General features: G+C 39.4%; 1 protein-coding gene across 3 annotated transcripts; it reads left to right on the top strand.

Annotated features, from left to right (window-relative positions):
* The first annotated feature begins 281 nt into the window (after nucleotides 1-281).
* On the top strand, nucleotides 282-19,249 carry FAM98A (family with sequence similarity 98 member A). Of its 3 annotated transcripts, none has more exons than XM_073338437.2 (9): nucleotides 282-499; nucleotides 736-841; nucleotides 3,982-4,130; nucleotides 6,190-6,324; nucleotides 7,876-8,060; nucleotides 10,899-10,979; nucleotides 11,829-11,945; nucleotides 15,950-16,117; nucleotides 17,302-19,249. In XM_073338437.2, the coding sequence occupies exons 2-9, from the start codon at nucleotides 789-791 to the stop codon at nucleotides 18,061-18,063; spliced, it is 1,650 nt and encodes a 549-aa protein (XP_073194538.1). In that variant the 5' UTR covers nucleotides 282-499; nucleotides 736-788; the 3' UTR covers nucleotides 18,064-19,249. The 3 variants fall into 3 exon arrangements, with proteins under 3 accessions (XP_073194538.1, XP_073194539.1, XP_073194540.1); XM_073338438.2 differs by lacking the exon at nucleotides 282-499 and adding an exon at nucleotides 2,998-3,110 and having other exon boundaries at nucleotides 573-841; XM_073338439.2 differs by lacking the exons at nucleotides 282-499; nucleotides 736-841 and adding an exon at nucleotides 1,731-2,732.
* Nucleotides 19,250-19,916: the final 667 nt, after the last annotated feature.

Here is a 19,916-nt window from a genome sequence, read left to right as displayed (position 1 = left end):
TGGTACCTAACGGCCGCATAGCTCCAGCTAGTGCTTGGCATGATGGGACTTGTAGTCCTAGCACAAGCACCCACGGCCGCCATCTGCTGAAGTTTGTCCCTTTTCCCGCTCCATGTCTCCTCGTTTCTTTAACTTCATCGTCTCCGGACGGCCAGAACCCTCCACATTCCAACGTGGGTTCCACAGGAGGGGGGTCCTTCCGCTCAAGGCTGCCAGACGCTGCCTGACAAAAATATTTTTCTTCAAGGGGCCGTTTCTGCTAATAAAACAAAAAACCAGAAATTAAAAAAAAAATCACCCCTCACACTGAAAGAGAAACGGAGAGTAGCGGAGACGTTAAAAGAACACAAGGTGGTGATGTGAATTAGGCACCGCGCAGGGCAGCTCCCGGTGCCGGGTGAGAGGTCAGGCCGGGGGCCTGCTCCCCTCCTCTCCCCTCCCCCCCCCTCCCGCTCTGACATGCCAACCCGGCAGTCGGCTTGGTAGCTGCTTGCGCAGAGTGCGTCGGGGGAGCCCGGTGGGGCAAGGGAGGGGGCAGGCCTGGAGGAGGGGGCGGGGAGCTGACAGGGGTGACCCCCGGCCTGGGCAGGAGCGGTAGCGGAGGGCGTGGCTGAGGAGCCCGGGGCCCGGGGTTGCCGCTGAGCGGGGTGGGGTGAGGTGGCCTCGCCCCGGGCCCGGGGCTGTAGCCGGGGCAGGGGCTGGCGCGCTGGTGACTGACTCCGCTTTGCTGTGCAGGTGCCAGCTTTCTCCCTCGCAAGGAAACAGGCCGGTGGGTGCCCGGGCAAAGGATGGAGTTCGAGCTCATGGAGAGCGACATCCTGGAGGCGCTGGAGGATCTAGGGTAGGTGTCCTTCCCCGGCCTTCCGCGGGATACACGTGTGGGACCGGCTACCCCCTCCCGGCTCGCCCAACCAGCGCTTCGCTCGGGGCGGGGGCAGGTGGACCCGTATCTGGTGGGTGACTTGGCAATTCCCGTGACGGGGATCGAGGCTGAAAACTCCTTGTGCTCGTGTTTCCATGTTAGCTCCGGGTGGCCAATGTGACACTCGCCTATTGTTCCCTCTTCCATAGGCACACGTGAGGGGCTCCTCTAGTGGCAGAGGGAGAGGTGGGGTTTAGGGATTCAACTTCTTCAACGGAAAATCTTTGTTCTAGAAGAAACCCGACTTTGCAGGTTTTGAAATCTTTCTTACAGCAGAAAAATCCTCTCGCAGAAGTACAGCATGTCTGTTGTGTTCTCAGACTTAGTTTCCAGGGCTATTGTGTTGTGTCTGTTGATGGTTTCAGAGTAGCAGCCGTGTTAATCTGTATCCGCAAAAAGAAAAGGAGTACTTGTGGCACCTTAGAGACTAACAAATTTATTTATGCCACAAGTCTTCCTTTTCTTTTTGTCTGTTGATGGTACTTATTTGGATTCTGTGAGTGCAGTATCTGAGAGATGGTCTACACTGGGAACTTACATTGTAATCGGTACATCTCTCAGAGGTAATGAAAAATCTAAGCATGTGAGAGACATAGCTATACTGACCTAACCCCTGATGTCAAATTCTTCCATCAATCTAGCTACCGTGTCTAGGCCAGCTGGATTGCCTACACCAGTGGCCCCAACCTTTCTGTGGGAATAGCACATTCCTATTCCTAGAAGACTGTGGTGAGCACCGGGCACCCCGCCACCGAAATGCTGCTGAGAAGCCGCAGCGAAAAGAAGTGTTGCCACCAAAGTGCCGCCGAGAAACGGCAGTGCTTCTCAGCGGCATTTCAGCAGGCGGTTCTCTGGCGGCTGCACTCAGCAGCGGCATTTCAGTGGCGCGGTGTCATGCGGGCGCACACAACTGCCCCAAAGGGAACCATTGCGCCTGCGGGCACTGCATTGGGGACCCCTGGCCTACACAGATGGGAGAACCCCTCCCGTCTGCGTAGGTAGTGTCGACACTGAAATATTAGTAGGAGCAGCCGCAGTGTTTTGAGTCATCACTTATCCTTGCAGCATCATTGTGTGGTGAGGGAGTACTATTATACCCATTTTACAGATGAGGGAACTAGGCACAGAGAGACTGAGATCCAAGGTCATACAGGAAGTTTATGGCAGAGCAGGGAATTGAACATTGGGTTTTCAAGTCCCAGGCTAGCACCCTGACCAATGGAGAATCTTTCCTTTCTAGTTGAATGTTTAACGAAGGATGCCTTACTACAAAGTGTTCATTAGGCACTGAAGTCAAACAGATGTTGTTAAAAACGAATAAACCAAACAGCTTTAATATGTTAAAAGTCTCTGATTAAAATTCCCTTCTGCTTTAAGTTACTCAGCTTTAATTCCCTTGTTTCTTGTGATGTCCTCACTTCATTAGTTCTTTGATCAACATATGCTTTCATGCTAACCGGGGCGGGAGAACCAGGAGTAAAACCTTCCCTTCAGAGAAGGGAGGAAAACAAATATGTAGGCTCTGTACATTATGAAGAAGAATAAAAGGACACAAGCCCATTTTTCCTTTTTCAGGTCATCTTTATAGCACTCTGGGCCAAATTCTTTATTCAGGGTGTACATTGATTTAACTTTCAATGTCAATAGGAGATTACACAAATGTAATGGAGGGCTGAATTTCGCCCAGTGTGGCTTTGTTGATCCATCTGGACTAAACAAAAATGCTGTCAAACTGTGGATTACAAGAGGCTGCAGCAGAAAAAATACATCAACCAGAGCAGGGACATTACTGGAGGGAAGAGGAGCAGAAGTATGTGTATTATGGAACATGGGGAGGCACAGATTGAAGTTTCAGTCAGCAATCCATAGATTGGATTGCTAGCTAAAGAGCTGAAGAAGTGGAGCCAGGTTATGAGAGAGATGTTAGCTGGGACGGCATTTCTAGGGAAGGGGGAATTGCTAGGAGAATCAGAGAGTGGGCCTTTCTCTTGACAAACTATTTAGGCTCTAATCCTGCAAAGATTACTTGTGTGTGTAACTTTACACCCTGTGAGTAACAACCCAAATCTTTGCAGGATAAGAGCCCTCGTATGCTGGTTGAGACATCTGTCATCTTTGACATCTATCAAGAGTTGACTGCACCAATTGTCAAAGTGGACTCAGTCATTTGAAGTTTTACTTCTTCAAGGTATCAGGGTAACTTCAATTGTTTTTGAGGTTTCTTTGATCCCTTTTCAGATGGGTATATTACATCAAAACAATCTAGCACCTTTTATATTTACTAGAGTACAAGCTGTAATTTGTGCCATTACCGTGCTGGGGGAAATTGTTAGGTTTTCTGGACAAAAAAACCAAAAACCTCCGATCTTCTAAAACCAGTAAATAACTAAAATGTGTTATATTTAGAGTTGAATAAGATTCAGCTTTGACATAGTGCGTACAACTCTCATTATAAAATCGTGCCTACTTATGCCAGGCCTGAATTTGTCCCATAGGTCTCCATACAGAGACAACTTTTCACCTCTTTAATGTCCATATTAAAGTTTTTATTCAACAGAAAATTATTCCTCCTTCACTACTTATATAACATCTTTATCCAGTGTTTCTAATTTGCATTGTCTGGCAACCCAGTAAAAATATGAAAACAAATGACATTTGGGCAATTAAAAAAAAAGGCAATAGAACAGTCAGGCACTAGTTACTCAACATATTATGAAGCAATAATTCCAGAGAGGTACTTTAGAATTGCAGAAAGAATAGATCAATAAACTAATATCTATGATAGAAGTTGCACTCCATATTTCGGTAGCATTGCTCCGAATGAAAACATTTTGACTCCTGTCACATTTGTTTTACTCAAACATTTTTAATGTCCTGTTTCCCCATAGTTAAATTCATGAATTTTTATGACATTTCCCTGTATCTTCAACACTTAAGATATAATGGTGATATTCCTTACATGTGCACATAGATGTTAAAAAAAAAAAAAAAAAATCTATAGCGGAATTCAGTCATAATATAGATGCTTAATAAGTTGTGCTTTTAATTTTACTTGCCAGTTACAAAGGTCCATTGTTAGAAGATGAAGCGCTGACTCAAGCAGTCTCTGGTGGAGCCAGTTCCCCTGAATTTACCAAACTCTCTGCTTGGCTGGTATCTGAGTTAAAGCTATACTGTAAATTAGAAGAAAATGTGCAAGCTACTAACAGTAAGTAACCACAGCCCTGAGAACAAAATTGTGCAGTTAATACCCTTTTATAGATGTGTGTTCCATAGATTTGGTCTGACAGTTGTTAAATCAATTGTACCACAGAGTACTGTGCGCATCCTATCAGTTTTTGGATGATTTCCACCTCATTTTTCAAGCTGACCCAGTGTGCATCCAACAGAAGCTGAATTCATTGTTGGGATGAACTTTCTACTGAAGTTATTTTTTCCTTTAACTGATTTTCACAGAGAGGAGTGTGTTCAGTTCTCGAATACCTTCTTATTTTTGGAGGAAAAAGTTTTATTTATCAAAATTTCAAAATAACTTTTTTACAACTTTTTGAGGATCTGATGTATTAAATTATATTTAAAATTCCAGAGGGGATGCTCTAATAACTAGAGATTTGCCTCAATTGTCTATTTACTCTTGATTATCTTAAAGGGAAGACAAACAGTGAATTATGAAATGCTTTGTGGGGGAGGACTTGGAAATCTAAAATTTTTCATAATTTTTTTAACTTTAATGGGGAAAAACTAAATAAAACTTTCAAGAAAATGTTTAAACAATTTTATTGAGTTTTTAATGAGCTCTAATTCTGGCATTCTTCAGACTTATACTTTATGTATCAGAATCCATATTTTATCTTAAACAGGTATTCAACATAATTCTGAATATTTGTGGAATTGTATACACTTTTTAACCTATTTTTGTTACAATACCTAATCCTAATATTTTTCTTTAATTTTTCAGTTACAGACTTTTCTGTATTTTTCCATTTGTTTACTTTGTGCATTAATTTTCCCTGGTACAATTGGTTTCCCCTTTGGTTAATGAAAGCATTTAACACTTCAACACAAGAGACTTTTTGTGTGTGTGTGTGGAAATATAAAACCACACAGATTGGCAAATGGACTCTTAATGTAAAAAGAGAATTTTAACTTGTAATCTACTCAATGTCCCTATATATCTTTTTGTTTCTCAGCGTCCTGTCTCTTTCCGTTCTTTTTCCCACTGTTCCTTTTTTCAATATTTTCCATCTCTTCTTCCTCTCTTTAGTGTGCTCTTTCCAATAATCCTTTTCTCCCCATATTTTATTCATTTTAGTGAGAATACATTACTAGTAGAGGCAGTAAAAGATCTTGCATGTTATAAGGTTCCCTCTTCAGGGGCTGAATCAAAATAGAACTAAACTGGATCTTCGTGCCTGTTCCTAAATTCTCAGGAACTTGGGCAATAGATATATATCAAGGGTTTATATATTTATAGTGCTAGTAAGTGGTATCCTAATTTTGTCTGATTTGGTCTTATAATATTTTCGAGTTGATGTCTCTTTTTTAAATGCCCTAATTTTAAACTTTTTTTTTCTATTCACATTTTGTACTTCACTCAGCTTGGATGATGAAAAGCTATCTTAGTTTCACTCTAGTTCTTGGGCTCTAGGACAAGAAAACACATCTTTTGTCAATCTAAATGTTGCACCTAAGCTACTTGACTTTCCCTCCTACTAAGAAAAAGCAAGTAGGTGAGGGTCATAAATGTAAACTTAAAAGGGGTAGGTTTGTGATACTCTTGACCTTTCTTACCCAGCAGTTCCTAATTATTTACTAAGAGTACTTCAGTCAAAATTGTCTAAATCTAAGATGCCTATCGCTCTGATATTTAAGTGACACTAAGATTCCACACGGATTCCAGATTGGTATCTGTGATATCATTAGTTCCAACTTCTGTACTTTATATGGCTACTAAGTGAAGAGTTCCTAGACTGGGGGAGAGAGCAAATGGAAGCATAAGTCTGCAATCACTGAGGAACTACTTGTCCTCAGATCAGTCATGCTGAGTCCCAAGCTTTGAAAACCCAGAGGACTTCGTGGCTTTCACCCACAGCAATATTTTCATTTTGATACTCCTTTAGCATGAATAACTTTCTGCTGTAGCCACAATTTTTTTTTTTACCAAATCACCCTGGTCTCCAAAGTTCTGTAGTTCTTAATTAATTTATGATCACAAAATCAGGAAACTAAATATTTGAACTGATTAAACAAGTTGCTTTTTTTTAAAGGTCCAAATGAGGCAGAAGAGTTCCAACTTGAAGTGAGTGGGCTTCTGGGGGAAATGAACTGTCCATATGCATCACTAACATCAGGAGATGTGACAAAACGCCTTCTCAATCAGAAGAACTGCCTCCTGCTGCTCAGTAAGTTAAAGGGAACATTTTCGTAGAGGCCTGCTAATGCAAAGATTTCCGCTCCTGTTCCTTTTTATGATTCTGAAACAGAATAGTGGTGGTATTGTGTTGTTTGTTTCCCATAAGGAGTGAATAATTTTTCAGTAATTCTTAAGTAGGCCAAAATCCAAACAAAAGAATTGAAGGAGTCACATTACACTGCCACGTTTTCAAAAAATTTACCAGTCAGTATCCAGTAGAAAAGATTTGAGGGTGGGAGAGCACCTGTGAAGACCAGAGGCAATGACCTGGTGAAAAGCCTATTGCATTCCTCTCTACAAAGGTACTGGGAAGAGGGAAGCATGTTGAGATTCCAGTCAGGGTAAAGACCTTGGACTTTGCTCAGAGGGTTCACTTTTTGTATCTCACTCTGACTGGTAGATCTGTCATTAGTTTGAATCTTCTATCATGGCCTTCTACCTGACTCTTGGGATGTGGTGGATGGTTAAGAACTTTCCCTCTTCCACACCCCTAAAACCGATCTGAAAGCCTGACTTTTGGGGAGAGAAGGAGCCTCAGTTTTTCTGTGTCAGCCTCCTCCATAAATAGCTCCTGTATCTCTTTTTGCTGTTTGGTGTTTGAAAGCAGCATAGTAAAGTGACATTCTTGTTGACATAGAATTCCCATTGTATTTTGGAACAGAAGAACTCTAAATTACTGTTGAGATTTCTAGGTGAAATTAAAGAGAAAATGTACCATTAAATACATCACATTTTAATTCAAACTTTAAAAATTATGGGAATCACAAGCTAAGGTTACATAATCAAATCTGACATTAAACATAATGCTGAATTCTTGTACATAAGCAGACACTTCACAAGATTTTGTTCATTTGTGAGTTTTTTTGGGAGGATGGGGTGAGGTGGTAAATCCCTGGTTTGCCATCTTCCTGCTGTCTTCATGTGAAAAGCTTTGCAGAGTTCTCTATAGTCCGATTCAGCATCAGTTCCTGCTTTCTTTATATAGTGTCTCCATTGCCCCCAAGAATAGCTGCGATTGTTTTAACTGTTTTCCAGCCAGCCTAGCACCCCAGTTTCTTGGATGATCTCCAATCCTGGTTCCCCTGTGAGTCTTTCATTTATACCTCTAGCCGTCCCACTTTTTGACCCAAGACCTTAAGGAGTCCTATCAACCTGGCTGTAAATCCATGGGCTAGCCCCTTCTTGCTTTTTTCCCCATGTTCCCGATCAATATTACTCACTCTGGAAAGGCCTTGCAGGGGAAGAGCCATGCTCTGTTAGGCAGTATAATAAAATCTACTGGAGTGGGGCTTCTCGGCAGGACTGCCAGTTGCCACAGGTGCCTCAACCTTAGAGTTTCCCCTTCTCAGTGATCCCCTCAGGACCACATGCTCCTACCCAGTGATTGTTACAAATATGAGCTTTCTTTGGATTGAAAAATTACATTCTGAAATCTTTCTAAAATGCTCTGTTTGTGCCTTTATCATTTGTAAGTACTTTAATTCTCAGTAATTTTAAAATTAGATGTATCTTACTCTGAAATCTAATTTTCTTACCCCAGCATACCTCATCTCAGAACTGGAAGCTGCCAGAATGCTATGTGTGAACACCCCTCCAAAAAAAGCACAAGAAGGAGGTGGTAGTGAGGTCTTTCAGGAGCTAAAAGGCATTTGTATTGCATTAGGCATGTCCAAGCCTCCAGCCAACATAACTATGTTCCAGTTCTTCAGTGGAATCGAAAAAAAAGTAAGATCCAAAGGAACAAAAGTACAATATTAGAGTATTATTGCTTTCATTTAAATGAGCTCCATTGCCTCTTTTGAAACTTTTCTACCATTGGGGGATTAATGTGGTTTACAGAATGTGCTATGAATCACAAAGAAATTGCAGATATTAAAAGTGAACTTAAGGGCTTCTTCGTTGTTAAGACCTGAGGTCAGGGTTCTGTGTATCTTGCTCAAAGGCTGTGGCTATCTCATTACCATGAAGGGTTCCATATTCCTTATGCAGCTGTAGGTCTCTGAGTCATTACCTGCTGCTGAGGATTCTCAGAACCACTGAACTTAGGTCTTGGCAGGTAAGTCAAGGAGAAACTTGTTTCTAATTACTACTTAGATATTTAAACAACTTTTTAAAGGGATCTGTCATCTTGAAATCTAGTCAGTTTAAAATTTATATCAAGTGAACACCTACCCTAGAGTCCCCATGTCATTTTGTGTGACTTTGATTACATTTTCTATTTTCTTTTTTTTTTAAATAAGGAATGTTCTTACTATCTGGGGGAAACAGTGAAACTGAATGTGTGGTCGAATGCACAAATTAAACTGCAGAAAAAAAGGAAAATATTTTTTCTTTGTTATAAAAATACATTTTTGTTTAAAAAAACCTTTAACTTTCTTATATTATCTGTCCCTTAAAGTTTACATAATTACTAAGGTCCCCAAACCCCCTTTTAGAAATCTTTTGTTAATCTTTTAGGAATTTCTACTTCAGCTGAGTCAAAGTTGCTAGAAATGACTCATTTGGAAGTCTTTAAAGAGAATTTGGCTTTCCAAATTGCCCTCATTTAGGAGGGGAAAGATAATGTGGACTCAGGAGATCACAGGTTTGTTCCTTGCTTTGTCATGGATTTGAGACTTCAGGAAAGTCAGTTTAAGATCTCTGTGCCTCCATTTTCCCATCTGTAAAATGGAGAAAATGCTTTATCTCACATGGATGAACTCATTAACATGGCAAAGTTTTTCTGATGAAAGGTGCTCTATAGATAATTCTTTGTATTTATATCAAAAGATTCTGATCATACAATGTAAAAATGACATAGTAGAGTTCATACTTTTTCAAAATTTCATAATTAACTTCCCTATCACTTTTTTGCTTGGTTCACAATAACAGGCAATGCTAAGTCTATTAAGCTTAAAGGGATACTGTTAAGTCAGTTTAGGCCCCAAAGTCATCTTGTAGTGAAAACAGACTAAAAGGCTAATGAGATGTTTCAGTGAATTTTTAAAAAACGTTAAGCAGAAACTTATTTTTCAGGGAATTTGCAGTGTTTGCAATCCAAACTTTGGAATATCTTGGTAGTAGTTAGAAACCAAAATGTGAAGCTGATTAGACACTGACTATAAACAAAATTGAAACGTAATGGTCGACTTTCATTGACACAATCTGAATGAAAGTCAAAAACTACAATATCATAAGTAGTGAAAAGTTTAGATTTGAATATACAGTGATGATAGCTGTATTTTCTTCTTTTGTGCATTCCAAAGTTTCTGCCAGCTGCAGTAAACTTTGATTTCCAACCTTGTTCATCTTGTTCATGCATATGGCAAATATGCAGCTTATTTAAATCAACCATTAGTTCTGCTGTTCTGTATGTATTGGGTTTTTTGAACTAGTAAGCAAAACAGATAGGAATTGGCGATGAGTGTAGTAATAAGTAGCACTTACAGTCATAAAGAATGATTATGAAATAGACAGGTACCTAGAATTATAAACTTGGAAACCTTTCAGTTGATATCCAGTTTTCCAGAAACTTCTTTGGAACAACAACATTTTGCAAATCAGAAAGACGTTTGCGTGCAATTCTGGTGGTTGTAAAGGACATGTTCTGGCAGGGACAGAGATAGGTAGGAAAAGTTTTCTAAATTTTAAGAGAGGACCAGGCATGCATTTACCAGTATGTTGAAAAGGTGAAAACAACTTTCTTCAAATGGGTTGTGCTTCATGAAATGTACAAATTACCATCTGGTAGGAAACCATAAGCAAAGAGTTTGGGCAAAGCATCGCTTCTTTTTATGACTGTGGCTTTATCTGGGGCATGACTTGCAGAGGCACTGTTCATCTACAGTTCCCATTGATTTCAGTGGGAGCTGCAGGTATCCAGCACCTCTGGGAAACCAGGCCTTACATTTTGTAGGCCGCTGAAGAGAGTATTTGCATAAATTCAGAAATATGACTTGCAACAGTGGAAAGAAGCAGTATCTTTGTGACTCATTGACCCACTTTTCCTCCAGTCCAAGTGTTTTATCCCATTTCTATACCTGCGTTCTTAGTAGTTTTAAGATGGGAAAGATGGAATAGTAGCTACACACAAATCATTTGATCAGCATATAATTTAAATGATCATATTGAAGAATGTATTTTTTATTACAAGAGGGGCCCGTTTTAGATCCTCCTTCCATGAAGTCTTCATATAAAATATTCTGGAATTGAGAATGCTATGAAGTAATTATATATAGGATAGTTTCTGTGTTTAAAGGGAAATAGACCTCATCAAACGTTTGATTTTCCATTTTAATCACAGATGTTTCCTATCTCTGAGGTCATAATGGAGTCTGTTGCTCTTTGTATGTATTTTCTCTCCCTTATATCTAAGATTATTATATTACTTGTAACAATAAGAGTTAAGAATTTTCAGACACAAATGTGATTGGCTCTTTATACAGCACAATGTATTTTGGACAGTCCTGTATCAAAACAAAGGGCCCCCCTGTGCTTCCTATATAATACCCAGTCCCTAAATCTGATTTTTGAAAAGCCGTGTTTATGGCCACGGTAGCATGTTCACAATATATGTTATTACAGCTAAAAGAAACCTTAGCAAAGGTTCCGCCTGGCCATGTTGGAAAACCTTTACTGAAGAAACCATTGGGACCAGCTCATTGGGTAAGGAACCAAGTGTGTAAGAGACTTTTTGTCTCCCGTGTCTGGTAGCATTACCAAATACTTTGTGGTTTTTTTTGTTTGTTTTTTGTTTTTTAAAATCAGTTATCTTGAGTACAGACTCCTGGCAAAAGATAGACAAGAATTCCCTTTAGCCCTAAATGTCTGCGTTTTTGCCCTAGCAGGGACCATTGCTTGCCACCCTGAGAAGCCATAGCGTTTCCAGTGGTATCTTGTCTTTTTTTCCGATTATGAATCATAAAGGAACATCTTGTTGCTGCATGAGGCTGCCTTGTCTCTGCTGCATCATAGCCTCTAATCGAGATCCTTATACAGTATTTCAAACAATTATCCAAGTACTGCTTTTTATTCTTAGCGCCACATCTCGTGTCTTAAAGACACTTTAGTTTTGAGGAGCTGTGGACTTCAGACTCCCTAGCACTTGAGGGTATAAATCCTTGCATTTCTTTGAGTTTATACCTTGTTCATATTTTTCTCCTCCTTACTTGTTTGCTCTGGAAAATACTGGAGGAAGCAAACCAGCAGCTTAAAAAAAGTGAGACGTTTCATACCGTATGAACAACATTGAACACTGTGCCGATAGGAGGCTGTACTTGGGCTGCCATGAAGAAGGTAGAGCTTTCATGGCAGTCAGGGAAGTAGTGTTAGCAGCTGGGGCTTGCATTTGAGGCCCAATTCCATGACTGGAGAATGTTTAATAGGTAGATAATTGTGTGCTAAAGTCAAATCTGTGTTTAATATCTGAATCTGTTTATACCATTGTCTATCATTTATTGTTACAATTAGAAAATAATCTAGTGTGTGTGTCACTCTCATGAATCTTCATTTCAGGAAAAAATTGAAGCAATTAACCAAGCCATAGCCAATGAGTATGAAGTTCGGAGAAAACTCTTAGTGAAACGTTTGGATGTAACTGTGCAGTCGTTTGGCTGGTCAGATAGAGCTAAGGTACAAATTGCTTTCTGTAAACATGCTGAACATGCAGATCACTTATGCTTTATATAAAATATCTTTTGAAAACTGACTTTCCTTGCACTTAATGGAAAACATCCCCTGATGTAATATTTTTGGTTTATGGATTTCTGAAGAAGTTTACTACAGAATAAGTTGACTACAAAATTCTGTTTTAAAACTGATGATTATTATATGATTTAGTAACTATATATGTGCATATAACTATGTATAGAGAGCAAAAAATAAAGTTAAATGGATAAATAGAAGAATAAATATTAGGGATAAGAGGGGATTGTTAGATTTTTTCATTCACTGTCACATTAGCAATCTTACATTAGAACCAAGGAAACCAAGATTGGAATCTCTTCTTTGCATTGTTTCTGAAGAATCATGTCAGTGAATCCTGCTTCTGACCACCTCTTTACTTAGTACCAAAGTCTGTGCTGTCTGCTGAAGTGCTGACTTTTCCCCAAAATCAAGCTGCATCTGCAAGCCCAGATCCCTAGGTACATTACTGTTATGTAAGGCTGTCTTGAATGTTTCCATGCACTGCAATTTGCTCTGTCATCCTGGCTGTCAGGTAATATTTTGGTATATAATTTTGTTCTTGAATTGTAGCATGGAGTGTGATGTGATTTCAACCCCTTCTGAAGTTAATTGGATATGATCATTCTGGTTTCCAAACTAACTACCTGATCTCTCCCCTATGACAAAATTCCAAATATATTGATAGCAAAAATTGGGAACGATTATTTTAAACATGACAAGCATTATAAATCTGGCTTCTAAAATTATCACTATTGTCTAAATAATGTCCATAATGGTGCGATTAGTTAGCACTACCACATAAATTAGGTGGCCATCAACATAGGTGAGTTTCAGAGCCAGATGATGTAAAGTCTCACGTCCAATGTCTTTTGACTAAATAAGTTACTTAAAAATCAACAGCTTAAAAAATAAATTGTTCTGTATTTATCTTCTCTCTGGCTTGGGATCCTCTACCATCACACAGACGGGGCTATAGGTGTCACACAAGTGATGGAAGGCAGTGGCGATATGTCAGGTTTCATTGACAAACTTGGAAGAGCTGTTTAATACTTAGTGTTTCAACAGAAACTGAAAGCGAGCAGTGAGTTTTGGGCTGTGTTAAAAACACCTTGGGACTTGTGGCTGTGTCATGGTTTTGCAAAACCTGCCTTTTTTTCAAAAGAAGTGTCTTGCAGGGGCTCCAAGGTTTGATCAGCTGTTCAGATTTAGTTCAGGAAAAGCACAGTGTTCTTCACTGTATTTTCAGTAGAAATGTATTGAAAGAGCTGTTATGAACACAACAAGGGAGGACTAAGGACAATGTCTGGGCTGGGGAAATAGCTTGAACTGTGTGAGATTGCAATTAAACTGTGTAGGGAAAACTATATGTGCACAGTATTTAAGCACTGGCAATATGTTATATTTAAAATTTTATTTTCCTAGCAACTTTCAAAGATACGGTATTCATTTTAAAATATGAACTTTTAAAAACTTCTTTTTATAATTTCATTAAGAATCAAAGAATGCAGTAGTGGTAACTAATTGCTTAATTGTACAGATAAAAACAGTAAATAGATTTCACATTTGATGACAAATGACCTTGTTTTCTTCGCTGACTTGTATTATGTCTTATGTATTAGAGATTTTTAAGGTTAAAGAAATAATTAGTGCAAGAATACTAAAATATTATGGCTGCTCTGTATATTGTATGTGTATTCACCTCAAGGTTGGCTTCATATAAGATCACAAGTGTTTGGATTGTAGGTCAAAAATGGAAAAACGTACTGTACTTCTGTTCTTTTTCCCATGCTATTCTGTTCTTTCTGTCTTTGCTTAGTGTCAGGTAATAAAGTAAGGGTGTCATTCAGTTTTGCTATCTTTATGGTAAACATTTTACCTTTAGTTGCTAATGTAAAAGTGTAAAGTTGTTTGGTTTTCAAAAAGAATATTTTACGGTGTTTTGTTTGTCCCTGAGTAACCACTTTGATCTACCCACTACAGCTCTTATCATTCCTGTTTCCTGCCTTGAAGGGGAGCTATAGATGGGAAAACTAAAATTTGTTAAGTCACCCTGAAGATGTTAAAATATCAGGAGTTCAGCTGGGAGAACAGATTCTCCCATCCACCTGCCCTCACCCAGTGTTGTCCGCCCCAGACAATCCACTGTTCAGTTACACTAAATATTCAGTTACATCTCTTTATTCCTTTGCTCCACACCTTTGTTATTCCCTCACTGTCCTTTATCCCCAGTTGCATCTCTGATCCTATTCAATTTGGGCTCAATCTTGATGATATGCTAGTCAAAGCTAGATGCAGCTAACTTGTGTTGTATCGAGCATGTTACTTGGGGCGGGGGACAGGGGACCTTGCCATAGGTACATTTGGGCAGGAGGTCAAGAGAGCAAGCTGTTAATGACAGAAGGCAATTGGGGAGGATGCAAATGGGAAAGTTAATAAGCTGGTATTTTCTCCCGACTGAACTTCTGACTTCACACTGCTCAGAGTGACTTACGTTTATTTGCCTGTAATATCTCTTCTTGAAGTAGTTTTTTAACTTTCATTACCTTGGTCAATTGTAGCTCCCCTCAAACACAGGAAACAGGAACCGCTGATGGCAGCGGAAGCAGCATGTGAGCAAGAGTGGCTTCTTAGGAAAAAAACGAGGTAAAATATTCCTCTTTTAACTAAACGTTTAAAAAAAGAAAGTTACAGCCTTGAAAATTGGCATTGTAACTCTGCAAAATGTCCATGTAAACTTACCAGCCCATGCACATCTACTTACCTGTGGACTATCATAATTGATAAAAACATTAATATTTTACTAGCCTATCAAACAATTTACTCACACCAGGCAAGGAGAAATGTGAAAGGTTGTATCATATGTAGTAACCACCCACCCTTTCAAATGGCACGCTGACACACTATTTTATGTACGATGTAAGGAAACTGGACAGTTGTGAATTTCAGTAGATTACTTGAGGACGGTGCCCAGATGGTTTTTTGACCATTCAAAGGACCCATCATCAACACATTGGTTTACTGGCTCTTTCATTCCCGCCCTCTTTGTAATATACAGAGTTTGTTACCGAGGGGAATTATATCTAGCAGTGAACAGGAAATAGGATTATAGCAGCAGTTGGGAAGAGTTAAATAGGTTCCTATTATTTAATATAACAGGTGACAGATTTAAGAAGTTAGCGTATGCAAAGCAGTAAATAGCTTTAGCTAATTAAATAACAGTTAAAACTGTGAGGTGTTAAACACAATAGCCACATATTACCTCAGTGTAATGAAATCTGATTATGGTTCAACAAACCATCCCTAAAATAAATGATCCCTTTCCTTTTTATGACCTTCTACGCATTGGTATTATGTAATTAGGTGCTTTACAGACAAATGGGACATCATCTCTGCTTCAGAGAACTTACTGTGTAGGGAAGTTTATGGCTAGCATAAAACTGATTTGAGGGATGTTTTTTTTAAACATCGACTGTTTAGGAATTGTGCGTGTGCAAAAGGAAAAGGAGATGTATACAATCCGAATCAGTAACTTTAATTGGCATTGTGAAGGTATTGATTAGCTGGAATTCTTTTTCTAACATAGATAACTGATAATACTGACTGCCTACTCAAGACAAATACATAAATGCAGAATAACAAAATATCTTTCTCTCTCAACAATTTTCAGCTGTAAGAAGCAAATGTGTGCAAAGTAACATTTTGGCAATCAGGTTAGAATGATCATTTTTGTGTGACTAGAGTGAAAAAATAATTTGGCTCACGCAGTCCTTATTACAGTAATCCTTAAATTCAAATAGTGATTCTTAGCCATTTTGATATTCCTCTTGTATTTTAATAACACAAATATATTTTTATCTAGTTCATTTATTGATCTGGATCTTTTGGTTAGACACGGTCACATACTGATGCCTTTAGCTAATTGAATCATTTGTTTTTCTTTCCTCCAACAGAGTCAAACAGAGAAACTGGCTAAAGTCTACCAACCCAAACGTGCCCTTTTAACTACCAAGTGCACTATTTCCATTGCTCACCTCTTGGCAGCTCGGCAAGATTTGTCAAAGATTATGAGGACAAGCAGTGGGTCTATCCGAGAAAAGACTGTGTGCGCCATTAATAAGGTATGTCTTCAGTGACTGCTGTGAGATGGCAAATGTAACTTCGTACTAGGCTGTGAACATTAAGTCATTTCATTTTAAAATATTAAAAAAAATTTTTGTCCCAATGAGAGAGTGAGTGTTTTAAACACAATAACATTCTGTATTTTTCATCAAAGTCAATGTAAACTGGAAAATACGTGATGAGAAACTTATCTTCTTGCTGCTGATCCTTATGCACCAAAGCAAAGTGCGTAGTGTACTTTGAATTAGTTTGTAATTTTAGGAATTGTAACTTCTAATATTTAGGGTCAAATTCTGACACACTCGCAGTGAATAATATCATACTCCCCAAGCACCCCCTTTGCTTTCAGTGTGACTCATCCTGGTGTGTTATCCTATTCTGTGTGAGTAAGGGGTTCATAATATCTCCCTTAAGATCCATGTTACAGTTACACTTCATAGTCAACCCACACAGGGAGTGAGGAAGCTACTTGTATATTTGTGGTGTTATCATTTCACTATCAGGTGCTGCTATTGCTCTGATGTCATTAACATCACATCTAGAATAAAGAATGCAATCATTTAATTAAATGGATTTTAATTAGACGGGGTATAAATCTGTTTGCAAAATCAGTGTTTTGCTATTTAGATTCTCGTATGAGTTCTGATTAGATTACACTTATATAGTCAAGGTGCATATTTTTGTAAGAGCAAGTGTTGCCGTGGAAAGAATATTGCATAAATTAAGGAATTACACACATGCTCCTCCAAATCCCGTTATTCCCCTGAGAATTCAGGCTAATCAGACTGACTTGTACCCTGAACTTGAGTCTTATTAGCATTACACTATAGTGTATCTGTTCTTCAAAAGTTAACATGAAACGTCACCCACAAAGAATTAAAGAAAGTTTCCGTATTTCAGTAGCACTCAGTGACTGCAGTCAGGATTGGGTTTTGTTGTACTGAACTCTGTACAAACATAAAAACGGTCCCTACCCCAAAAAACTTGCATCTTGTGCCTATTTAGGCGTCAGCAAGGAGGTACAGAAGCCAAAAGGAAAGAAATGGGCCGACAAGGATGATAGTAATAGGAACACAAGGTTGCATATACTATTCACTAGGAACATAAGATTTGCCATACTGGATCAGACTGGTGATGGCATGATATTAGAACTCCTTAAACAATCTTTTTCTTACCTTTACAGGTATTAATGGGCAGAGTACCTGATAGAGGGGGCAGACCAAATGAAATTGAGCCTCCACCTCCTGAGATGCCACCATGGCAGAAAAGACAAGATGGTCCTCCACAGCAAAGTGGAGGCAGAGGAGGAAGAGGTGGCTATGAATCATCATATGGAGGAAGAGGTGGTTATGAACAAGGGGGTCATGACAGAGGAGGGCGAGGAGGTTATGATTCTTCATATGGAGGACGAGGAGGTCATGAACAAGGGGGTCATGAACGAGGCGGTCGAGGAGGAGGACGGGGTGGTTATGACCATGGAAACAGAGGGGGAGGAAGAGGAAACAAGCACCAAGGAGGCTGGACAGATGGCGGAGGAGGAGGCTATCAGGACAGCAACTACAGAGATAGCAACTACAGAGATGCAGGTTTTCAAACAGGTGGTTACCATGGTGGCGGTGGTGGCTACCAAGGAGGCGGCTATGGAGGCTATCAATCGTCTTCATACACAGGAAGTGGATACCAGGGTGGTGGCGGCGGCAGCGGTGGTTACCAGCAAGACAACAGATACCAAGATGGTGGGCACCATGGTGATCGAGGTGGTGGGCGTGGAGGCGGGAGAGGTGGCCGTGGAGGCCGCGGTGGCCGTGGAGGCCCAGGAGGAGGCTGGGGAGGCAGAGGTGGACAGAACTTTAATCAAGGAGGGCAGTTTGAGCAGCACTTCCAGCATGGAGGCTATCAGTATAATCAGTCTGGATTTGGACAAGGAAGACACTTTACTAGCTGAGGCTGCTAAATCTTACACTTCAGCAGAGCTCAAGTAATAGAAACCTAGTGTCAGAGGCCTGATCTATTGCTTCTTGAATTAGTAAAAGACCATATGTGGTGGCAAGGCCCTGTCTGGGTGAGAGGTCTTGCTTCAAGCAAGCTGTAGGTTCCCATACAACTCTGATTTTCTTTTTGTTGTTTGACTGAAATAAATAAATTGCCACTCTTCACTGGGATTAACCAAACCTTAAACCAACAGCTTAGCTTTTTAGATGGAATCCCTTTGATCAAATCATTTTGTTCTGAAATTATTACCCTGCTGTGATTGACTTCCATTCTGGGGGTATAGGAACTTGTAATACACACACACAACATTGAAAACTAATTAAATTATCGTTTATATGTTCTGCATTTCTCTTTTTAACTATTCTTTAGGTGTATATGCTCCAAACACAGTTTTGAGTATTGCTTTTGATTTGCTGCCCTGTCATCTTAATCAAGAAAAGGTTTCTCGCTCATGCTCTCACATACCTACTTTCAAACTGCTTTCTAGCTCTCAGGTCTCTTGTATCTATTATCTGAGCTCTACTGCAGATACCACATTCAGTAGCCTTATCTTCCACTAATTGAAAATTGTATCTCCTGCTCAACTCTGGAGATCTCGCCTGCGGCCAGAATCTGTGAAGATCATTTTAAAACCAAGCTAAGTTGTGAACCGATAGTGTATGTAGGGCTGTAGTAAAGTATAGCAATTCAAACTGACCTGCATCCATCCAAAACAAGTTGCTCCTCTTACAAACCTAATTTTTACTTGAAATCAGCTAGAAGGAACAGCAAACTGAAATTTGTTTTATGCACGAGTTAATACCACTGGCTCAGCAAATTCAGGGCAATTTGTTTTGGGGGTTGTCTTTTTTTTTTTCTTTTTTTCTTTTCTTTTCTTTTTTTTTTTTTTCTTTTTTTTTTTGAAGAAATGCACTACGGCCTGGAAAGACTAATTCCTGCCTGGAGGAAGCCCTTTTACTATTGCTGCAGAAAATGAAGCCTGGCTGAGTTTGATGTCTTGACATTTTTTTCCTTTACTGAAAGCCACATAATGCTTCTTGCTGGGATTTTGTGTACATAAACATTGTCAAGCTGTGAAAGAAAATGGCTGAAGGTGTGCTGTTGTATAAAAGGTGAGCAATAAAAGTATCTGTATGTTCTCCAGTTTGTTTGGTTTTCTTTAAATCATGGTAAGGTCTAAAAGAATCGTGCACTAGCAGGAAATCTATAGAGGTTCCTGGCCAGCTATTTTAAGCATGGGATGGGATGAATTCTGCATCTCTTGATGTTTTCAAACCAAGACTGGTAGGATGCCTTTCTGGAAGACATGCTTTAGTCAGACACAAGTCTGGACTTAATACAGGGGTAACTGGCTGAAATTCTATAGCCTGTGTTTATATGGGAGCTCACACTAGATTAACCTATGAATAAATGTGCTCATTTTATTTTACATCATTATCTATTGTTGATCATAAGTTATAGCACCTGAATGCAGCAATTCACAGCATAATAGAATATAGCTGGACAAATAGTATTAATAGTCACTCACTATACTAATCAGAAGACAGAGCCAGAAGAAATTCAAATTATTCTCTGGCCACTAGGTGTTGCTATTGATATACAAGTGAAGGTCACTTCAGAAGCACCAATAAAAATATATAGGAATCTAGGTCAATGTCCATTCTGTTCTCATTTAACCTATGGTCTATGTACAAATAGCTTGATGGAGGAAAATGCTTATTAGAGTAGATGGGAGCTTGCACAAGCCCTTTTTTGCAAGCCTAGTAATGTATTTGTCATAGTGTGAGCTTGGTGCTGTTAAATGAA

Source organism: Lepidochelys kempii, chromosome 3 (genome assembly GCF_965140285.1).
Source record: "Lepidochelys kempii isolate rLepKem1 chromosome 3, rLepKem1.hap1, whole genome shotgun sequence".
NCBI classification, from domain to species: domain Eukaryota; kingdom Metazoa; phylum Chordata; order Testudines; family Cheloniidae; genus Lepidochelys; species Lepidochelys kempii.
Note: the sequence above shows the minus strand (reverse complement) of the source record. Positions and strands in the feature narration are given on the sequence as shown.